This window comes from Camelus bactrianus, chromosome 7 (assembly GCF_048773025.1).
Source record: "Camelus bactrianus isolate YW-2024 breed Bactrian camel chromosome 7, ASM4877302v1, whole genome shotgun sequence".
Classification (NCBI taxonomy): Eukaryota; Metazoa; Chordata; class Mammalia; order Artiodactyla; family Camelidae; genus Camelus; species Camelus bactrianus.
The window spans coordinates 42,817,994-42,839,958 of record NC_133545.1 but is presented as its reverse complement, the minus strand read 5'-3'; the positions used below and the strand labels follow the sequence as shown (position 1 = coordinate 42,839,958).

Sequence of the window (21,965 nt, the reverse complement as noted above, 5' to 3'; positions counted from 1 at the left end):
AATGGAGGTATTGGGGATTGAACCCAGGACATCATGCATGCTAAGCACACATTCTACCACTGAGCTGTACCACCTCCACGCCTCTTTGGTGCTCTCAACGAAAGCAAGATACTCTTTATTAGTGGAAACGAGATATTTGTACTCTATAATTTCAGTTACGGAATTTGGTTTGTATCTTATGAACAAAGCAGCCAAAGTTCCTGGGAAAAATCAATATAGTTGGGTTAATTAATCAACAAATATATTTTTAGGCACACAAGAGGTAAACTACATAGTACGTTTTCCACAGGAAAAAATTGAAAAAAATTGAATTGCTTAAGGTGTTGTTCTTGAATGTATTCCTTTAGTTTTCCAGAATCTGGTCATACCTTTCTATCTGAATATACTTATAACATAATGTTTCCCCCAAAGAACAAACAAATATACTTGTAGTTTTAAAGAGAACTGATTTTGAAAATCATCAAAGGAAAAGACTTTAGAGATCAGGTAATGGTAGACTTTAGAATTAATCTCTATGGAAAACTAAAACAACAAAAAACCCTCAGAAAAGCTGTGTTCTCCTTCCACATCCTTAGCTAGTCATTTGGCAGAATTTGGGTCTTCTGACTCTTAGCCTAGTGAGTCTTCCCTTGATCATATTTGGGTTAGAGAGAAATAGTAATATTTTAAACTTTGATTAATTTAGGTTATGGAGTTAGAATATTCTTGACATTTTCAAGCACTGTTTCAGGTACATTTGAAGAATACAGAAATAGAAAATACCAAGCTTGTGTCAGAGGTCCAGACTTTAAAGAATTTAGATGGGAACAAAGAAAGCATGATTACTCATTTCAAAGAAGAGATTAGTAGACTGCAGTTCTGTTTGGCTGAAAAGGAGAATCTGCAGAGGGCTTTCTTGCTTACAACCTCAAGTAAGGTAAGTACTTTTGCTGTATGTATTTGAAGATTGTAAAACATACCTCTATTATAGTATGGTGGTTTTATTTTTACTCTTCCCTTCCCTCTTCTACTTTTTTTTTTTTTTTGAAAAAGTTCAAAATTCGAACAGAACAGTTAGAAGGACTGAACAATGAGTACATATATATCCTTAAATATTTTGCCATCTTTATCTCCCCCATTTATATGTGCCCCCCTTTCTCCTGAGCCATTTGAAAGTCAGTTGCAGGCATTATGACATTTCACCATGAATACTTTAGCATGTCTCCCCTATCAATAAGTACATTCTTCTGTATAACCATAATGCAGCTATGACACCGAAGAAATTTTATATTGATATGATATCAATGCTTATATATAGCTTTATATCCAAATTGTCCCACATATATTTTTATATAACCTTTAAAATTTATTGATATAAGGTAGTCAGAGATCACACATTAATGATTATTCTTGGTCTTCTCTAATCTAGAACAGTGTACCTATACTTTTTGGCTTTCCGTGATACTTATATTTTTGAATAATTCAGGCTTGTCTGAGAGAATGTTCCATAAACAAGATTTATTTATTGTATTTGTTTATTGTCCTCATGACTAGATTCAGGTCAAACATTTTTGGCAAGAAAAGGCATAGATGATGTTTTATACACTCTGTTGCAGTCACATCAAAAATCATATAATGTCAGTTTCATTCTTGATGATGTTAGGTTTAATCATAAGTTTAAAGTTATATTTACCTGTCTCTCCATTATATTGGTACCTTTCTGTCTTTGTGATTATTAAGTAATCTGTGGGATTATACTTCGAGATCGTGTAAACATCGTATTTCCCCATACCATTTGACCCTGTATTTTTAATCCCCTGATGATCCTTACCTGCACCAACAGTTACTACATTAATGATTGCAAAATGATGATTTAAGAAATTCTATTATTCCTTTTATGTTTGTTAGTAGGTATTCTTTTATAAAAGGAGTTTCCTTGTTGCCCTCTCCCTTTTTTTAATACCACTGTAGATTCAGCAATTCTTTTTTTGTTCAGTACATTGTACATTACACATCGTTATTCTTTTTCATACCCAAATTGTCCTTTTATTTACCGAGGGGAGAACCTTTTCAAACCTGCTTTCTGATATGTCTCCCTAATGCTTTGAATACTTCCTTGTTTTGTGGTACAGCAGTATATTACAGTTTTAGGTTCTGCCCCAGACCTCCAGAGAACCCTGATTTTTTTAATTACCGAAAGGTATTTTGAAACCAAGAACTGGATCTCATTGTTACTTTGTACTTTAATTGGACAGACATTTTCAGTCTTTATATTGATGCCTCCAGTTCAAATCCAGTACTTTCTAGGGTTCTTCCTTACCTTCCTCCATTCCATATGTGAGAACCCTTGTTTCTAAAATGTTATATTTATTTGTTTTCTAACCAGCTATATACACCAGTAGTTTCAGAATTATTATGTCACTGGCACTTCCAACAATACTTGTACTAAATAAAATTAACATCTTTTCCAGCTCTTTTTTCTTAGAATATATTTCACTAAGGATGTACAGAGTACCATGTTCAAAAGTTACTTGAATTTTTTTAACATACATAATGTTGCAAATTTGTAAAATAGTTCGGTTTTTTAATTTACATTTAGTTTTAAGATTTATTTTTATTCTAACCTTTTCCTTTAATTTTATGTTTTGAATATGTAAAACAGTTACATCATTCAAAAGTCAAAATTATATAAAAAAAAATGTACTCTGGTGTCTCTTCCCTTAAAACTGGTTTTTTACCTGTACTCATAGGTAAACATTTTCATTAGTTTCCAGTTTATTCTTCTTATGTTTGTTTTTTGCAGATAAAAGGTTGGTTCATGTGTGGGTGTACATACATCCTTTTCTACCCTCTTTTTAAGAAAAGTACCATATTACATTCTCCTTTTCACTTTGTGTTTTTTCTTTGAACAATATATAGAGTGGAAGTCATTCCATGTCAGTTTATAGAGATCTTCCTAATTTTTTAAATGGTTGTATAATACTGCATGGTGTAGATTTATCTTAATTTACTCATTAACTTTTATGGATAGAGTATTATGTGGTTTTCAGTAGTTTTCTATTAAATACACTCAGATACGGTTAATTAATACCTAAAACATCAGGCATGTGTGATATTTAGAACTGATGATTAAGACACAAGTTACTTTCAGAGTATTTAATGTAGCAGATTGCAGTTGGGAAGGTGAAAAGTATATTTGATTATTATTTAGTAAGATGCTACTTAAGCAGGTCTTCTGTGTGGAAAAAAATAGGTATAGAAATACCTGGGGAAAATGACTCCTAATTGTTAAAACTTTTTAAAAAATTATAAAAGCAATACAAAATCATGCTTACAAAGCAATTCAAATAGTTCATAAGGGTACAAGGTAAAAGTAACCCATATCATTTCCCAGATAAATCATTACAGAATTTTAAATTTTTCTAGAAATCTGTGAATGTAAAAATAGTATTTATATTAAAAAGAATATATATAGTATTACAAAAATGTTAAGATTTATGTGGAATGTCTGGACATCTTACAGAATGAGTACGCATTACCAGATCTTCCTCATTCATTAGAACAGCTTTGTAGTAGCTCACTTTTTATTTAACAGCTATGTAGTATGTACTTGTTTTTAGTTGTGAATAATCCTTAGGTATTATAAACATGATGCAGTAAACATTTTTGTACAGATATCTAGGTATATGTATAAACTTGTAGAATAAATTCCTCAGTGCAATTGCTCGATTGAGTGATTAAATTTTGTGGTTATTTTCAAATTGCCTTTCAAAAAAATTAATATACCAACAGTATTTGGCATATACTACTGCTAGTTATGGCTGCATAGACCTCCATTGTGTGGAGGTTATATTGTAGTTTATTTATAGTAAATTCTCATTGTTAGGCATTTCTAATTTTTCATAATCTTAATATTTTACTAGATATCTGCAGAGTTAAACCTTTGTCCATACCGTTTAATAATTTTCTTAGTAATTCCTGAAAATAAAATTGATAGATCAAAAGCCATGTGCTTTTTAAAGGTGTTGATGAATGTTTCAAAAATCTGATGAGAAAGATTATACCATTGGTTAACTGATTATATGAGCCCACAGCTTTGTAAATGTGCCAGTTTTCCCAAACCATACAAATATTAAAGTATTATTGTTTTTCAGTCTGTCAATTTGAAAGAAGATGAATGGTATTTGTTTTAACTTCTTTAATTGTTGATGAGTTGAATATTTTTTCTATGCGTAATAGCTGTTTCTTTTAAAGAAATTTCATGTTCATGATTTTCTTCAGGTTTTTTTGTTGTTACTGTTTTTTGGTTTGAAGTTTTTTCTTTTTTTTTTAGAAAAGATATTTATGTCAGTTTTATACCTTTTTTGAATATATTACAAATAATTTTCTTTTTTTTTTGCCTTTTCTCTTCTGATGTATAGAAGCTGATAACATTTATATATTAGATCTGTTAATGTTATAGTTACAAAAATTTTCTTCACCCCAATATTATATAAATAATCATTTACATTTCCTTCTAAGGAGCTAACAATTTAAAAACCAAGAATGGGTTGCACTTTTTCTGAGTTTACATTATTTTTAGTATATAGATAAAAATAAGAATATTGAATAGATTTATTGAGCTCATAATATCTGGTTAATATTAAAGGAAATAATTTTATCATGACAACTTATTAAACTTTTTAAAGATACTTTTAGGTTTGGTAAGAGATTCTAATTTTCATTTTCCTAGGGCCTCATCTTGTTATTTGCATGTTCATATTTTGCTTTTAGAGCAAAGTTCTAAGTCTGCTGTGTTGTCATAACTATATATAATGGTATATTAATATTATATTGGACATATTTTAGGTTAGATAGTAGGAAACTTTTTTAAAGCAAAATTTTTGGAGTTACAAAGAATTACAATTACTGTTACTGGCTGTCATAATAAATGAAGTCAGTAATTCCAGCTGGAGAGATTGTGGGAGACAGGAGCTTCTACTCTAGTTTCTTCTTAGCTAAAACTTTAAGCATAGGGTATGTTGCCTGACTTCCTATACTTCAGTTTCCTCAGGTATAAAGTGATAATAGTGATACCTACTGCACAGGGTTGTTACATGGGGTCTGTAAAACAAAGTCACATCTTAAATTTTTGTAGACTTACATGCTTAATCTAAATTATGAATAGAAAAGCAGTATTTAATTAAAATTTTTAGATCTATTGAAATAGTACAAATTGTTTCTGCTTCTGTTTTTTACTTGAATAGTTTAATTACAAATATATCTGCCTTTCTTCAGGAAGATACATTTTTTTTAAAGGAGCAACTTCGTAAAGCAGAGGAACAGGTTCAGGCAACTCGGCAAGAAGCTGCCTTTCTGGCTAAAGAACTTAGTGATGCTGTAAATGTGCGGGATAAAACAATGGCAGATCTACATACTGTACGCTTGGAAAATGAGAAAGTAAAAAAGCAATTAGCTGATGCAGTGGCAGAACTTAAACTAAGTGCTGTGAAAAAAGACCAGGTAAAGTGTGTTAATTTTGAATTTCCATTTTTGTCAAAAACTCACTTATAAGCTCATGAAAGAGAATGAGTTATGTTAAAATAAGTCAGGTCAGATTCCTGGTCACAGAATTTTAAATTTCCATTCATTTTTTTTTAGTCCTTGTAGCTTCTTGGGTTGAAGTTAATACAAGCTTTAAGAAAAACTGCTGTTAATTAAACTTTCTGATGTCAGGGATATATTGCTTTGTTTGCAGTTTTTTACTTACTAGCTGCATAAAAAGATACTATGGTTATTTAACAGGGTAATACTTCTCAGGAGATAGATTATTTTAATGAACCTTAGTCCTAAGAATATAAAGCTGGATTTATTAGGAGAGCTAATGTGACTCTGTTGCCAAAACTCCAAAACAAATAAAAATTAAGAGCCAGAAAGAAAAAAGTGAAAATTAAGTTGGGATTTACTACTATATTATGAGATAGGAGATCTTTATCTTCTCTTAGAGGAAGTGTTTTAACTCTTAGGAAAAGACTGATACACTGGAACATGAGTTGAGAAGAGAAGTTGAAGATCTGAAACTTCGTCTTCAGATGGCAGCAGATCATTATAAAGAAAAATTCAAGGAATGCCAGAGGCTCCAAAAACAAATAAATAAACTTTCAGACCAGTCAGTAAGTATAATTGAATTCAACATAGTAAAATAATTTTATATGAATATTTTTGTCTGCAAATCAAATTTATAATATCCTGCACTTTGAATATAATTTCTCTCAGCTTGATTTCACATTATTGGCCTAATATTGTAGTGATAGTTTTGTAAAAATCTGGAATTTTTATTTGCTGGAGAAATAAAATGTTCTCTTTTGTAACATTTTGGTAAGATAGTAAAGTGATCTGTGTAACTTTAGTATTTGGCCTTTAAGATAACAGCAGCTTTGTGGACTTTTCAGGATTTAATTATATGATACACAATTAACTGAAGGAAAGCAATGTAACTTATTTAACGATTGTTAACATTTTGAACAGGCTAATAACAATAGTGTCTTGACCAAGAAAATTGGAAGTCAGCAGAAAGTGAACGATGCCTCAATAAACACAGACCCAGCTACTGCAGCCTCTACTGTAGATGTAAAGCCATCAGCTTCTGCAGGTAGAAGCCTTTTAGACTTTTTGTATAAAATGTCCTCCCTGAAAAGTATGTATACTCATTTACACTGTCTGTTCCCTGTGTAAGAATTTTAGGGAGCTTATAAAAATCCTTGAAAGTGAGGAATTGAGGCAAAGGGAAGATAAGGGTGTAAAAATAAGTCATGCATGTAGTGAATATACAAGATGTGAGAGTGAACTAGTATTTATCTTTGTGAGCATGTTTATGAGTGTTAATTAAATGAGCTGGTGTTTGTAACTGCAAGTGCTTATAGCATTTGGGCTATAGGACAGGAGCCAAGAATTGGATTTTTAATTAATATTCCACTAAATCTGGAATTTTAAACCATTTATGGCACTTTAATTGTACAATTCTGTGGGGGAAAACTTATAAATCTCTTCAGTTCTACTCATGTTTCTCTCTTGCCTTTTTTTTTTTTTTTTTTTTTTTTTTTTGACTGCTTTGGGGGTACTTTCCTCATTAGTGTACCTGTTGGTGGATAAGTTACATTTTTTATTAGTTTATTAACTAACAGAACAGATTAGAGAGACATAGTGAATACATGAACAATATAAAAATTTGAATTAACTCTAGGTTTTCACTTGTCCTAATGTCTTTTTTCACCTTATGTTATTAAAGATTTGACAATAGTGAAAGTAAATACTAGAGTATATAAAAGTGTAATTGTGTAGTGTTTGGGATAATTGGTGTTTTGACTTTTAGAATGTATTATAAATTTCCTATACTATTAAATTTAGATTCAGCTGTGTAGAACAGGATCCTGCCTTCTATTTTTATATATCCTCTGTAGTACCAAGAAAGGTGTTAATATTAACTTAGTAAAGACTTATTGAATAGTAGTAAAGCACTAGAAAAATGATTTAAAATATTTTCTCAAAGAGTATGGCTTTTTCTAAAAATCCTATTAAGTATATAAAGAACAGTTTGTGTGCCATTTTAGGACTATTTTTAGCTAGTTAAAAAAATAAAATAACCATTTTTTCATTATTGAATGTGAATTTGGTTCTGGCCAAACTGACATTTAAAAAATTCTCATCTGATGTTTTATATTACCCTTCTTTATTGTGTATAAATAGATGTTTTTAAGTAGGTGTTTTTCTCCTTTAGTATTTATTGTATTTCTCAGTATACTGACTCTTAAGTTGTAGTGAACAGGAACATAATAAAAGGGCAAAATAATTTTTAATAATCTTATTTTTTGGCTTGTTATAGCTGAGACAGATTTTGACAATCTAACTAAGGGGCAAGTCTCTGAAATGACCAAAGAAATTGCTGACCAAACAGAAAAGTATAATAAATGTAAACAACTCTTGCAGGTAAGCTAGCTCCCTTGTATGGGAAAGATTTATCAAATGTAATGGCTTAGCTTACCTGTTTTTGATTGATGAGTATTTCACGGTTTCCTTTTTATAAACTGGTATTTAGTTTCACTTTTGAAATGACAAGTGGAGGTGGTTCTGTGTGCCTGTTGTTGTAGGCATGTATGTAAAATCATCATCCTCATGTTGTTACTTTCTTTTCCCCTATATTCTCTGGATACGGGGCAAGTGATTAATTGAGGTTGAATATTATTGTGTGTCTTTTTTTTATAAGAATACATGAAAAATGTTTGAACAGCGTAAAAGAGGAGTACTCATTTTTTTTTTTTTTTTTTTTTTTTTTTTTTTTTTTTTACATTTACTGTAATAGCAAAGACTTTTACCACATCCTAAAGTGACCAGATTTGCAAAGTGGAAAAAGGGAATGTTAACCAAATTGTTAATTGAGTTGTTGCCTTTATGGTATTATTTATTTTGACTATATTAAACCGTATTCATGTAAGTTTTGCAACCGGCCTTATAGCATATTGACTCTTGAAGTATTTAAAAGGATAAAGGGAAAATGCTTCTCATTTGTATCTGATTTGGAGAAGGAAGAGAAAGGTGTTATGTGTATGTGGTTTTTGTTTGTTCAATTCAATGTTCTTTTGTGTGTTTGTTTCTCTGTACATGTGAGGAGGGGAGGGATAAATTTTAGAGCTGTAGAATGAAGTTCATATATTAGCTCAAAGTTACTATAGTAACATTAATGTAAAATTAATTAAATTAACTTTTTAATTTTAATGAATTTAAAATATTTTGTTACTGTCTTCTAAATAATGTTAGCTGAATGTAATTTTTTTACTGAAGTACTGTCAATTATAATTTGTCAATTTCTCATGTACAGTACAATGTCCCAGTCATGCATATACATACATGTATTTGTTTTCTGAATGTAATCTTTTAATCAGACTTTTAACTGAACATTTTTGTTGCTCCTGAAGATCATTCTGTAGAGAGTTGATTAGAACTCTTACTCTTGAGGTCAAAGTAGTTATTTATATGGGACTAAACTTTTCAGCAAGTGTGAAACAATTTTTTACAAATATTTAAAAGAAATTCTCATAGTATTAAAAGGAAGATAGAATGTTTTTTTCAAGCTAAAAACTTCCTCAGTGTTTTTTTGGGACTGTGTTGCAGTACAATTGAAATTCAATAAACTGCATATACTTAAGGTCTACAAGTTACTCGGTTTTGCTATGTGTATGTAATTGTGGAACTGTGGCAATGTCAAGCTAATGAACATTTCTATTACCCCCAAAGCTTTTTTGTACCCATTTGCAGCACATCCCTCCCTCCCCATTTCCAGGAAATCGTTGGCTTACTTTCTGCTACTATAGGTTAGCCTACCTTTTGTACAGTTCCTATAAATGGAATTGTGGTATACTCTTCTTTTTCTGTCCCCTGTCAGCACAATTATTTTGAGATTTATCTGTTTTTTCTTATATTGGTAGTTCATTCCTTTTTATTGTAAGAGTTCAACTCTTTTGCCATTTTAAAAATTGGGTTCATCTTATTATTGAATTGTAAGTGTTCTTTATTCTGGATACAGGTTCTTTGTCTGATTGATATGTGTGGTGAATATTTTCTCCCAGTCTGAGGTTTACCTTTCCATTTCTTTAATGATGTTTTTAGAAAAAGTTTTAATTTTAATAAAGTATGGATTATTAATTTATTCTTTCATGTGTAGTGCTTTTGATGTTAGGAACATTTACCTAATCCAACTTGAGATATTTTCTTGTCTTCTAGATGTTTTGTAGTCTTAGGTTCATTTAGGCTAGGCCTGTTAACCACTTTATTTTTGTGTTTGGTGTGAGATGTGTATATAGGAAGGATATTCAGTTGATTCAGCATTATTTGTTGAAAAGACTGTTTTCTCTGTTGAATTGCTTAAAGCATAATTCAAAGTTTTTTCCTTGAACAAAACATCCAAAATGAAGTTGGCCAATTTACCTTTTTGTCACGATTTGTAACTCTTGCTTTTAACATTCTGGGTTGTAGAGAAGAGCAGTGTATAAGAAATCCACCTAGAGATTGTCTTTGTCGGGAAATCCCTGAGTTTTAATTATCAGCATCTGGAAACAGCATCATTATAAATACATGATTTTTATTACCTCCTTTGCAAAAGTAATATATGCTTGTGAAATATTATGGCATTATAGAAATAAAGAATAAAGACGGTAAAAACTACCATTATGATCCTGATCCCCAGAGATAAGAGCTATTATTTTGTCTTATTTTTTCCTACATATACCACAGAGACATCATATAATACTGTATTAAACAACTTTTGAAACAAAAATGGGATTATACTATATATTCCGTTTTTGCAACTTGCTATTTTAAATTTCTGTATCTTGATGTTTTTCCTTATTTGTAGATCTGTTTTGTTCTTTTGAGTACATATACTCTGTTCCGTTGTGTGGATATAAAATGATTTAGCCAGTCTTCCACTGACAGACATTTTGGTTATTTCAATTTTTATACCTTTACAGTAGTGTTAGAATAAACATTCAGCACATGTCTAAGTATGTTTGTATAAATATTGGTTCTATATGATTTAAAATCTTTTGATAATTACACTAATTTCATTTAGGATGAGAAAAAGAAATGCAATAAATATGCTGATGAACTTGCAAAAATGGAACTGAAATGGAAAGAACAAGTGAAAATTGCTGAAAATGTAAAACTAGAACTAGCTGAAGTAGAGGACAATTACAAAGTAAGTTTAGTGTTTGTAAAATGAGGCATAGTATCTGCTACCTTTGAAAATGTGCTATCTATAATTTTTTATCTAATTGTTAATTTTTAACATGGGTAATTGGGATAGTATTTTCTTGTATAGATAAAAATGTACTATGTATTTAGTTATGTTGAACATAGTTCATTATCTATGAACCAAGAAAATGGATACCCATAGGCATTGCCATTGTGGGTTTAATTTTGCACGTTCAGATGGCTATTAAAATTATCTTTTAATCATGCTTAGTTTTTAAGATGAAAAATCATTTCATAATCCTTATTCACTTAAATATAAATGTATTTGTAAAATTATTCTAGGGCCTTGGTGTTTTTTGGGGGAGTATAAGATATGATCAGTAATGTAAAACATTTATGTTAAGATTTTTAAATTTATCACCAAAATGTGTTACTTATGATCCTAAATGAAATACTGCAGAGTAAGTGATACAATCTTAATGAAAATTATTTTTGCCAGTGTACATTAAGCAGCAGGCAAGCCTAAACAGTAAATGATATTTATAAAAATGTTAGAGAAAAAAATTAGCAGGGTGTCTAGCTTAATTAATAGGTAGAAAGAGATCTTCCTTCTAAGAAAGTGTAATCTTATATAATTTAATGTGTGTGTGTGTGTGTGTGTGTGTGAGAGAGAGAGAGTGTGTGATTTGTGCTTTTTTGTGTGACTAAAGGCCTGGAAGTTCTGAATGGTTTAACTTTGCTCTGTCATAGCTAATTGTTCCTATAATCTAATTTTTAAATATAATAGTCTTAAAGACACCAAGAATTATTTTGTTTGGATGGTACATTATCAGCTAAGGTAATTTTACTGGTGGTCCTTTTTGTTTTCTTTTTTCTTTTTTTTTTTTTTAATCTTCATCTGCTGTCGTAATGAAAATTTTAAACTTATTTCATGAGGTTATTATTTTTTTTCTGTGGTCCCTGTGGATATTTTTATTGCCTAACAACTTCCCTTATTATAAAGTATGAATACTGAATTTATATGAAATTTTATTTTTGCATAATCATCAGAAAAAACGATTTAGTAAGTATTTATTGAAGCCTATTATATATAAAGCACTATGTTAGCTATTGTGTGGGTGATCATATAAGTAAGGCACAATACTATGCTTAAGGAGTTTATAATCTAGTAGGCATTGCTGGAAGTGTAATGGTGATATTCACAACTCTTACATTCACAACCCAGGTCCTCTGTCAAACTCATGGGAAGCTAAATAATATTTTCATTTTAATTAATGGTAAAAATGAGCATTGAGATTAAACAAAATGTTTAAGGTTGTGTGGCTAGTAAAGGTGCTTGGCTTTTTGTTTAGTGCCCTTTCCCTTATTTTGTACTGTTTAGACACAAACAGCCGTAAGACAGTGCAAAATGTGATGAAGTTCTACATAAATTATAAGTCATAGTACCTTAGGGCTGTTTCCAGTGGAATATTTAGGAGTTAGACATTCTGGAGAAAGTAGGCCTGTGTAGGACTGAACAGGAGGAGGATAAGCAGAGGTAGGAAAAGAAAGAAGCAGCATTATAAACAGAAGAGGCTTGGAGGTCAGAAGTAGTATAATCTGCGAGCTTTGACAGTCTTGAGTAATAGGACTTTAATATCAGTGATGGAGTATATAGACTTGAAAGATAAGCTGAAGCCAGGTTTTGTGGGGCCTAAACTGGAATTTGAGTGCTATTTGCTGTTGAGAATTTTCTAGGAGAAAAGGTACCCTGCCAGAGTGGTTCTTTATGAAAATAATTTGGTAGCACTGGGAGGATTTACAGGTTGGAAGGTCATGTTCTCCCCTCTCCCCCTATATGAGAAGGGACTTTATTTTACTCACTGAACACTCAGCATCTGAAATGTAATAGTTCACATAGGAAGGGTTTTTGAAGGTAAGAAAATTAGGTGCAAATATTCTTTGAATTGATAAAGGCCACCTCCTTGGGTAACTTCCCTGATCACCTACCATTGAATCTATCAAGGAAAGCTTTGAAAGACATCCTTAGGAAAAAGCCATTGGAGAATAATTTTATTTGAAGAGTAATTTTATTTGTATCCATAATGCTTATGCTATAATTGGGAAAGAATGGGTGGTTGTTGAATGAGTGAATGACTTAAGAGATTGAAAATGTTGGAGATTGGAGGAGGAAAAGGATCGTTTAACATAGTTTCCTAGCTTCAGTCCCAGTGGGCTCTGAGATTGATAGTTAACAAAAGTAGGAAAGTAGGTTTGGGACATTTTGCTCTTACAATGCAGAAAGACAACAGTGAAAACATGTCTAACCATCAATCAAAAGCAGATTTGGAACTTGGGAAAGAAAGTGTGGCACATGAATTAATATTTGTGATAAATTCCTATGTGCGTGATAGTTGAAGGCATTGAAGAAAGGTAGTTTTCAGAGAATGTAAATAGAAGCCAAAGAATAAACTTTGGAGAATGCCTGTGTTTGTAATTGTGAAGAAGTGGACATTACAAAAAGAGCATGAGAGGATGACGTGTTGGTGCAATTTGATGCAAACCAGGGGAGAAGTTTTAAGAGTTAGGGAAGTTCATCAGTAATGATAAATAATTTAGAGATGTCAAAGAATAAGAACCAAGGGATATACATGGATATGGTAATAGGAATTATTCTGATAGAATGGTATAAACTAACCGTAGAAGGGTAAGGAGAGAGTAGATAATGAAAAAAATTAATAATTTCTTTCTTTCTTAAGCTTCAGTTGGCAGAGAAAGACAAAGAAATAAATGGTCTAACTTCACATTTGGAAAATCTCTCCAGGGAGAAGGTAATGAACAACGTACTTCCAAAAAAAAATGTTTTCATATGACACTGAATGATAATACAGCTTTATGAAGGGACACACATTTTATAGTTCATTTGAGGGTGATTTTTTTTAAAAAGTTAAATAAATAAGAAAAGACAAACATGTTAAGACTCTTAGGTGGAAAATGTCTTTAGTTAAATAACTTTTAAAAATCTTATTTTAATAGGATAATGCTTAAGTGTTGAAACTTAGTTTGATTTTTGTTATTACATAGTTTGTATTTAACAAACAAATTTTGCAGTGTTCAAATTTAGGAGAACAGTAAACAAATTTAAAATTATACGTAATGTATTTATCTGGTTTTCTTTTGTAATAGGAAACATTTTTAAAAATTGTTTAAAATAATGATTTGTAGCATAACCTAACATTCAGCCAGAACATACATTTATAGTATAAAATATGCTAAAGTGCAGCACTTCTCAAAGTATGCTCTGTGGTCCTTGGGGGGGGGGTGCCCATCCCCTTTTAGAGGTCTGCAGACATAAAACAGTTTTTATAATACTAGTGTTACTAGCTTTTTTCCCTGACTGTGTTACATTTGTACTGTTGGTATGAAAGCAGTGGTGGGAAAACTGCTGGTGTATTAGTATTGAATCTAGGCAGTGGCACCAAACTGCATTAATACTTACTGTCTTCATCCTGACCATGCATGCAGTTTTGTTTTGTTTTGTTTTTAAAGCCAGTTTCACTTAGATGACAGAACAGTAGAATACTAATTTTATTGAAGCTTGACCCTGGGGTACACGTCTTTTTAATATTCTATGTGATGAAATGGGAAATACCCCAAAGCACTTTTGCCTAATGAAGTATTATGGTTAAAGGTAAGGGACTGTACAGTTGTTTGAGTTGTAAGTTGAACTAGCCTCTTTTTTCATGGCATACCATTTCTACTTTAAAGAATTTAATGGACAAAATTTGGTGTTTCAGCCTAGGCTATTTGACAGATATTTTCTTGAAAAGATGTGAAATGAGCCTGTTACTTTAAGGAAGAACAATTGATAATATTTGTTGCCAATGATAAAATTCAAGTGTTTTAGCAAAAACTAGAATTTTGGAAACCTTGTGTCTACTACTATGAGCTTGTTACTTCCCAGTGCTTACAGACTTTTCTAATGAGATGGGTAGGAACATTAAGACTGATTTAAAAAAAATGCTTACTGAAAATGTGTCAGGATTTGGAAGATCTACATAACTGGGTGAAACAATCAGTAGTTTTTCAAATGACCAATGATGATGTTAAAAACCATGTATGGTGAAGAGCTGTTCAGAGTGCTAGATAGACCTCAAGGTTGGATGGCATTACTATGATAGTTAACAAAATTCTGATTTTTCAACTCATTGCTTCCCCTCTACTTGTTTCTTGGCAATCTGCTATAAGGAAGAACTTTCCTTTGTCCTCATTTATAGTCCAGCAACAGTTCTCTGACATTAGCTAGGTATACTACAGTTTAGTCCAGTTCTGACACCAACTACCCTGAGTTAGTTCAGACCCAAATTAAGGCCTCAGCCCCATGATCTCTCCCTGTCCCCTTTCCCTTACCCCACTTCCGATATTTTGCTAGAATAATTAACACAACTCAGGAAAGCACAGTGCTTATGATTACATTTTATTGTAAGTTTATTATAAAGGGTACAGCTCAGGAACAGCCAAATGGAAGAGATGCATCGAGCAGGATGGGGGTGCCACAGAACTTCCATGCCCTCTCCAGGGACTGCACCCCCCTAGCACATTGACATGGTCACTGACTGGAGCTCCCCAAACCTTGTTTAATTAAGAGTTTTAATCTGGGGTCTTAACACATACATACATGATTGATTAAATCATTGGCTAAGCAATTTAACCTGTCTCCATCCTCCCGTCCCCTGCGAGTGGAGATTTGGTGGTGCTGAAATTAATCATGTGTATAGTCTTTCTGATGACCAGCTCCCACCTTGAGACTACTTGAGGGGCCCCAGGAGTCACCTTTTTAGCATAAATTCATATATGATTTAAAGTGGCTTGTTATGAATGATTAGAGACATTCCTGTCATTCAGGAAATTCCAGACGTTTTCGGAGGTCTGTGCCAGAAACTGGGGACAAAGATCAAAAATATTTTTTTATTCATTTTTATTCACAGTGTGTATATATGTGTGTATGTGCAGTCATTCCTTGGTATCCTTCAGGTTGGTTCCAGACTGTCCACCCTGGCTCCACCAACCTTGGATGCCAAAATCCGAGGAGGTTGAAGTTCCTTATATAAAATGATGTAGTGCCATCGGCTTAAGAGTATGCTTGGATTCTGCATTGGCTGCCTCTGCATTGGTGGATATTGAGGACCAAACTGTATTTTTAATTTATATTTGAGTGTCTATCTTCATATGTCTATCTAATCTTAATTGAGAATCATTTTATCTTCCTACCTGGTAGTCATCCATATGAGCTCTTTTTAGTCAGTGGATTAGAATTTTTTGATGGTCGCAGAGTCCCAGATTTGATCAGTGAAAGTACCTTAAGCTGGTTCCTGATATACCCCGGTATCAAAATGTTGTTGATTTTTTGAACACTTAGGTTTTTTTCAAGCATGGCAAGATATTCTTGTGCCTTTATTCCCTCATCTTTGGAATTGGCCTTTTTTTTTTTTTTTTTTTTTTTAAATAAGAAGGAAGCTCTGGTCCAACTCTGAAATCAGTTATTTCTCTGAGGAGTTCTGGTTGCTTATTAGTGGGAAATAGTATTTAGAAACCAAAATACAGGCCCTAGATGTGTTCATTATTACTGGTGCTCATTGCTTCTAGATCCTTTCTGTGCCAGAGCTGGGAAAAAATTTGTCTTTTAGGTATCATGAGTTCTAGTCCAACTCCACACTGATTCTTCCTTACCTTTCTTATTTCCTATTTGTACACCCCTTTCACAGTGAGAATCCCGTGCCCAACAGTGTCAGCACATCTCTCTCTTTGCTAATTCCAGTATGCCACATAAAACAGTTTCAGAACTGTTAGAGACGTAGCACTATAAATTATTAAGAAAGAATAGAATTCAAGATTGTTAGCAATTTTTTTTTCCTTGTTTGCCCCCTAGGTTGTCAGTATATTGTGTTCAAATGTTGAGTTCTCTCTCCCTCATCCTCCTCCCCCTACCCCCTTCAGTGTGTGGTAACACAAAATGACAAATGGGTTAAAAAGATCCCTACAAATAAACAAAGGATTAAAGCTAATTAAGACGATAGGAGCACAAATGGAGAGTAAGAGAATGACTTTTTTATTTCTGGTGTGAGTTTTGGTCAAATGTATTTTGAAGTTAAAACGATGATCTAATCAGATCTGACAAGTCGACAGAATTTTTAGTAAGAAACTTGGCTTTAAGTGTATTTTGTGCTTAGAGTTAATAGCTAATGCTAGAGAGAAGCACTCAAGATACTTTATTTTTATGTATTTTTCATGTATGCAGTATATTCATATATAAAATATATAATTTATACATAAATCACATAATTTATATAAAATATATTTTATAGTTTTGAAGTTTCATGTACAACACTGAAATTCCTGAATGATTATGACCAATTTGTACATTTTGTTGGGTTATAAAGGGCTGAAATCATACACAGAAAACAATATAGTGACTTTATTATGCTGTACAGCAAATTACCTGAGAATATAGTGGCTTAAAAACATTTGTTATCTTACAGTTTCTGTGTCAGGAATCCGGGTTTGGCTTAGCTGAGTCTTCTTTACTTTAGACATCTCACAAGACTGCAAGTCAGGGTGGCAGGTTGGGCTCAGTCATCTCATAGGTTTGGATCTTCTGAGCTCAGTGGTTGTTAGGATTAAGTTCCTTGGGGATTGTTGAATGGGGGTCACACTTCGTCCTCTGCCATCTTCCGTGAGGTCACTCCCCTCCTCCACATTTTAGGTAAAAGGTTATTCAAACCACAGGCAGGGTAGCCTTTAAAAAATGTAAAACTGATCCTTTTCGTACTTAAAGCTCCTTAATGGGCCTCCCATGCACTAGTGCACTTGGAATAAAAGTCAAAATTTTTAACATAGCTTATAATAGTTTATATGACTGGCCTCCATTTTTCTCTCTAGTCCCGTTTTAAGCCACAATTTCCTGTTTGATCCTCCTCTGTTATAAAGGGCTCTCTCAGTAGTAGTTTTCAGTCTTGATCTTGCATCAGAATCCACCTGCATTATTTGTTTAAAACAGATTTCTGGGGCCCATTCCCATAGTTTCTGATTGGTAAGTCTGGGGCTTGATATTTGTTTGCATTTCTAACCAGTTCCTGGTGCTGCTGGTCTGGGGCCACACTTGGAGAACTGTTCTAATCACTCAGGCCTTACAACTCATGAGTTGCTTTCTCGTTTTGGGACCCTTGTTCATGTCCTTTGCCAGGAATATTCTTGTCTCCAATTCTTTGTTAACTTTTTTTTTAGAGAAGAATTTAAACATATATGATGATAGAATAATATAATGAACTCAGTTGTACTCCTCACCCAGCAAACAACAGGTGTTATTTTATGGTCATCTTACTTTATCTGTCCAACAATCCCTTCTCTCTTCTCCCAGTAATATATTTTTAAGTATACCCCATATTCTTATTATTTCCTTCTAAATATTTAGCTATTCCTAACACTCTTGACTTATCCTTTGTCTCAGATTACATGACTCTTCTGCAGAGAGGACTTCTTTGACCTCTCAGTCTAAATTAGATGCTGCTATTAAACTTACACCTGGGAGCTGTACTTTTGTTTTGTAACACTCACCATAATTTGTAATTAATGTTTATATATTCTGTGCATATTTGTCTGACAACTCCCTTTGCTTAACTGGAAGGTCCAAGAAGACAGGGATTGTATCTATTTTATTCATCACTGTGTTTGTAGCCCCTAGTACAGTGCCTGATATTGAAGTTAAATGTTTGTTGAATGAATAAAAATGGAGCAAACATAATTGATAGCATTTGCTTATAAAAACATTTGGTAAAAGAAATGTACTGGGATAAGCAATTTTATTGTCAGTGAACACTGCCCTGTCAGGAATGCAATAGAAGTAGGCCAGTTTGCTTTGTACTTCCTGTCTTCTTGAGTTACTCTTGATTTTCCCACTGGTGACACTGTAGTTTCATATTACTTCTAAAGACTGTATTTATAAGAATTTCTATTTGCTATTTTAGCAACTTGCTCAATGTTTGTCTCCTCCACCAGTGTTTCTCGGAGCCCGTACTGCTACCCCATTCCTGTATAAGTCCTTATCTTTCAGCACTGAAACCTAGATCCAGATAGTGCCTGGAATGAACCAAATGATCATTAAGCGTTAGTTGAGTGAATAAATGAAAAACAGATGTATCACCATCTAACAGAATATGTATTTTACTTATTGTCTGTGTTTCCTGCTCTTGATAGACCCTAGTACCTAGAGAGCTGTGCCTGCCACATAGTATATACTCAATAAATATGTACTGAACATGTGTGAGTAAAAATTCATTATAGTTTTTTAAGTAACTAGTTCCCTAGTATTGTGAAAAAATATATTTAAAAATTATTTTTAAATTAAAAAAGTAATTTAGTGTATCTCTTAGGATTAAAAACTCCACCCATTTAAATTTATTTAGAAGCTTAATATAGCTTAAAGTACTGTATTTTTTCATATCATTCCAAAACTACAGTTCAGAATTATTTATCATTTTCATATTATTTCCAGGTATTCTGTATAAATCCCTTACTAGAAATTTGAAAAAGGAAGATTAAAGAAAATAAGCAAAAGCACCATGGCAAATAATGATTTAAAAAAGATGGTGGGAAATACTGTATTAACTATTACTAGAGAAAAATTTTTTTAAAAATTTAAAGTAAAACTATTTCAAAATGTTCTTTAACATCAGGTACCTGACTAGTGATTCTTCTTAATCAGCATTTCATTTTTCCAGATGATCTGCTTTCTTTTTGAGAATGGAAGAGTAATATATGTATATACTTATAAATGATTAGTAGATGTTTTTCATGAAATGCTATAATAATACCATGATGATTAAATAATAGTGACCCTGAAGAGCTGATCTTACAAGTCATATAGACTGCCATTTGTACCTTTTTTGTTGTAACTTAGAGGCTGAAAGTAATAAAAGAATAAAGGTTATGAGATTATATAATATCTTGAACAACTCATTCACAGAGTTTTCTGTAATTTAAAACATTTAATGTCTATTCTCCTTTACTCTCACAGCATCTACATTTGGCAGATAAGAGCAATATATTATTCCTCCTTTTTAACAGTTCTGGAGTACCAGAGACATCCTTAACTTGTCAGTAATTTGTAAAACCAAGGCTACTGTAAGCCATTTTGGGGACCTGGAAAAAAAAAAAGATTTAGGCATTCTAGCAAAGACAAAACCAGCTAACCAAAATTCTGTGCCCTGGAACTGGAACTGTAAAAGAGGACATTTAACATAATCTGTTTCTTAAATTGTGGAGGCTTTTTGTTTTAGGAGAATTGTGTATCAGCAGTTAATGTTGTTTTGCTCAGAAAGATAGCTACACTCACGTTGTGCTTATCTTTGAAGATAGGGGAGGTTCCACAGGGATTCTTGATCATTTTTGTTTCAAGGGCTTTTTGACAGTCTGGTAAAGTCTGTTTTCAGAAAATATTTTTAAATGAATAAAGCAAAATATACAGAATTACAAAGGAAACAGATTATGAGAGACAGTTATCAAAATTTTAAAACAGATTCATGATATATGTACTAGTAGTATATGTGCTTATTTATTAAAATGCTAAGTAAAATTTAGCATGTCTAATAATTACAATCAGTTCAAAGTAATGATGAATGTAAAGGCTACTTTGAGATGGCTGCAGTGAGTGTAATATGAATTGAGTATGTCTGTGATTTTTGTGGGTGATGAAGTTGAAGTTAATGCAACTGTTGCTGTGGTGGTTTTGCTTGCATCCATAGTTGAAGAAAATGCTAAATTTCAGTTAGAAGTTAGTGAAAAGATGTAAGTTTTGTTTTCCCATCTAAATTCATGGATCTCCTGGATTCTAAGCATAGACCCTTTGAGAGGGGGTATTGTGAATGCAAATTTAAGAATCTTTAAGTCCAGAGTTCAGTCTTCTGATTTGCCAAACAACCACACTAACTATTTTGTCCTTGTCCCTGTATTCTGTTTACCCTGCCTCCAGTTTCTCCCATGAGGAATCAGTGCTGCTTATTATTCCTTTTCTTATCCTGTTTGCAGAGGACTTACTGTATCTTTGATGGTAGAGGAGTGGAGTATGAACCTAGAGGAAACTCTTTATTAGGTTGGAATTCTCTGTGAAGTTGTTTGACTGTATCAGTGCATGCATAAATCTTTTGATGAAACCCTTGACTCCATTTAAGTAGTTTGTTTGCTTCCTGAAGAACCTAACCGCACTTCTTTAAATTGATTTGCTTAAACTTTTGCAGCAGTATTTTATCATTTCTAACTTAGCTGCTTTCATGCCTTTCTCTGTTGACACTGCCACTTTCAGAATCCTGAATTACTGTAGTGGTACATCTGGGGTTTTTGAGTCATAGCTGGAGATAACATCCATTAAGGGCCTGCTGTATTCTAAACACTCCCCTCGTTTCTCAGTAGTCCTCGGAGGCTTGGAGAAGATACGTTCCTCAGGGTTATTTGTGATGAAGCTGATGAGCAAATTCTGGCTTGACTCCAGTCCACCATGTCATGCTGCCCCTCTGATTATTTGTTTCTACTTTCAAGTGTGCCCAGTATAGTTTTGCTGAATTAGCCTTACTAAGACCATTTCACTGTGCTATTTCTGTTAGGCCCACTGTAGTAAACTGTGTGGCACGTCTGCCCTTCGTCCTGTGTTTATAGCTGCATTTTCTACATTTCTCTTCCATCGAAGTACTAACCAGGCCCGACCTTGCCTAGTTTCCAAGACCAGACAAGATCGGGTGCATTTAGGGTGGTATGGCTGTAGGCTACATTTCTCCTACTCTTAACATGCATCCTGTGTTCTAGGTAAGTCATTCACTCACCAGTCCTTTGCTATGTTATATTTCACATGCTTAGGGGGAACTTCTAATTCTCATTTCTCTTCTCAAACCTAAATTGACTTGCATTTTTCATGTTTACCAGTTTTGCTCCCAATAATAATGATTTACTCCATTTTAAGGCTACTTATAAAGGCTAAAATTTGTTAACATACAGTCTCATCTATTCTCAAGGAATGACAGCAAAATCAGCTGAATTTTACTATACAGCTGAAAATTTTCATCCTTAAATCCTGTTAATGGTTGATGGTTTTTAAAAAAACAACTCTTATTGAGGTACAAGTTAAATACAATAAAATCCACTCATTTTAAGTGCAATCTGATGAATTTTGGCAAATATATATAGTTCTGTAACTACCATTACATTCAAACTATAGAGTGTTTCATTACTGCACA

General features: G+C 32.7%; 1 protein-coding gene across 3 annotated transcripts in view; it reads left to right on the top strand.

The window, feature by feature from the left end:
• The window catches only part of TAX1BP1 (Tax1 binding protein 1), a 75,861-nt gene that overhangs the window by 40,962 nt on the left and 12,934 nt on the right, over positions 1–21,965 (top strand). For 2 of the 3 annotated variants that reach the window (XM_010971530.3, XM_010971537.3), the window contains 7 exons: positions 731–916; positions 5,257–5,481; positions 5,985–6,131; positions 6,487–6,610; positions 7,841–7,944; positions 10,583–10,708; positions 13,443–13,514. In XM_010971530.3, coding sequence (XP_010969832.2) covers positions 731–916; positions 5,257–5,481; positions 5,985–6,131; positions 6,487–6,610; positions 7,841–7,944; positions 10,583–10,708; positions 13,443–13,514 — 984 coding nt within the window. The remainder of the gene's footprint in view (positions 1–730; positions 917–5,256; positions 5,482–5,984; positions 6,132–6,486; positions 6,611–7,840; positions 7,945–10,582; positions 10,709–13,442; positions 13,515–21,965) is intronic. The other variant, XM_010971545.3, reaches the window with a different exon arrangement.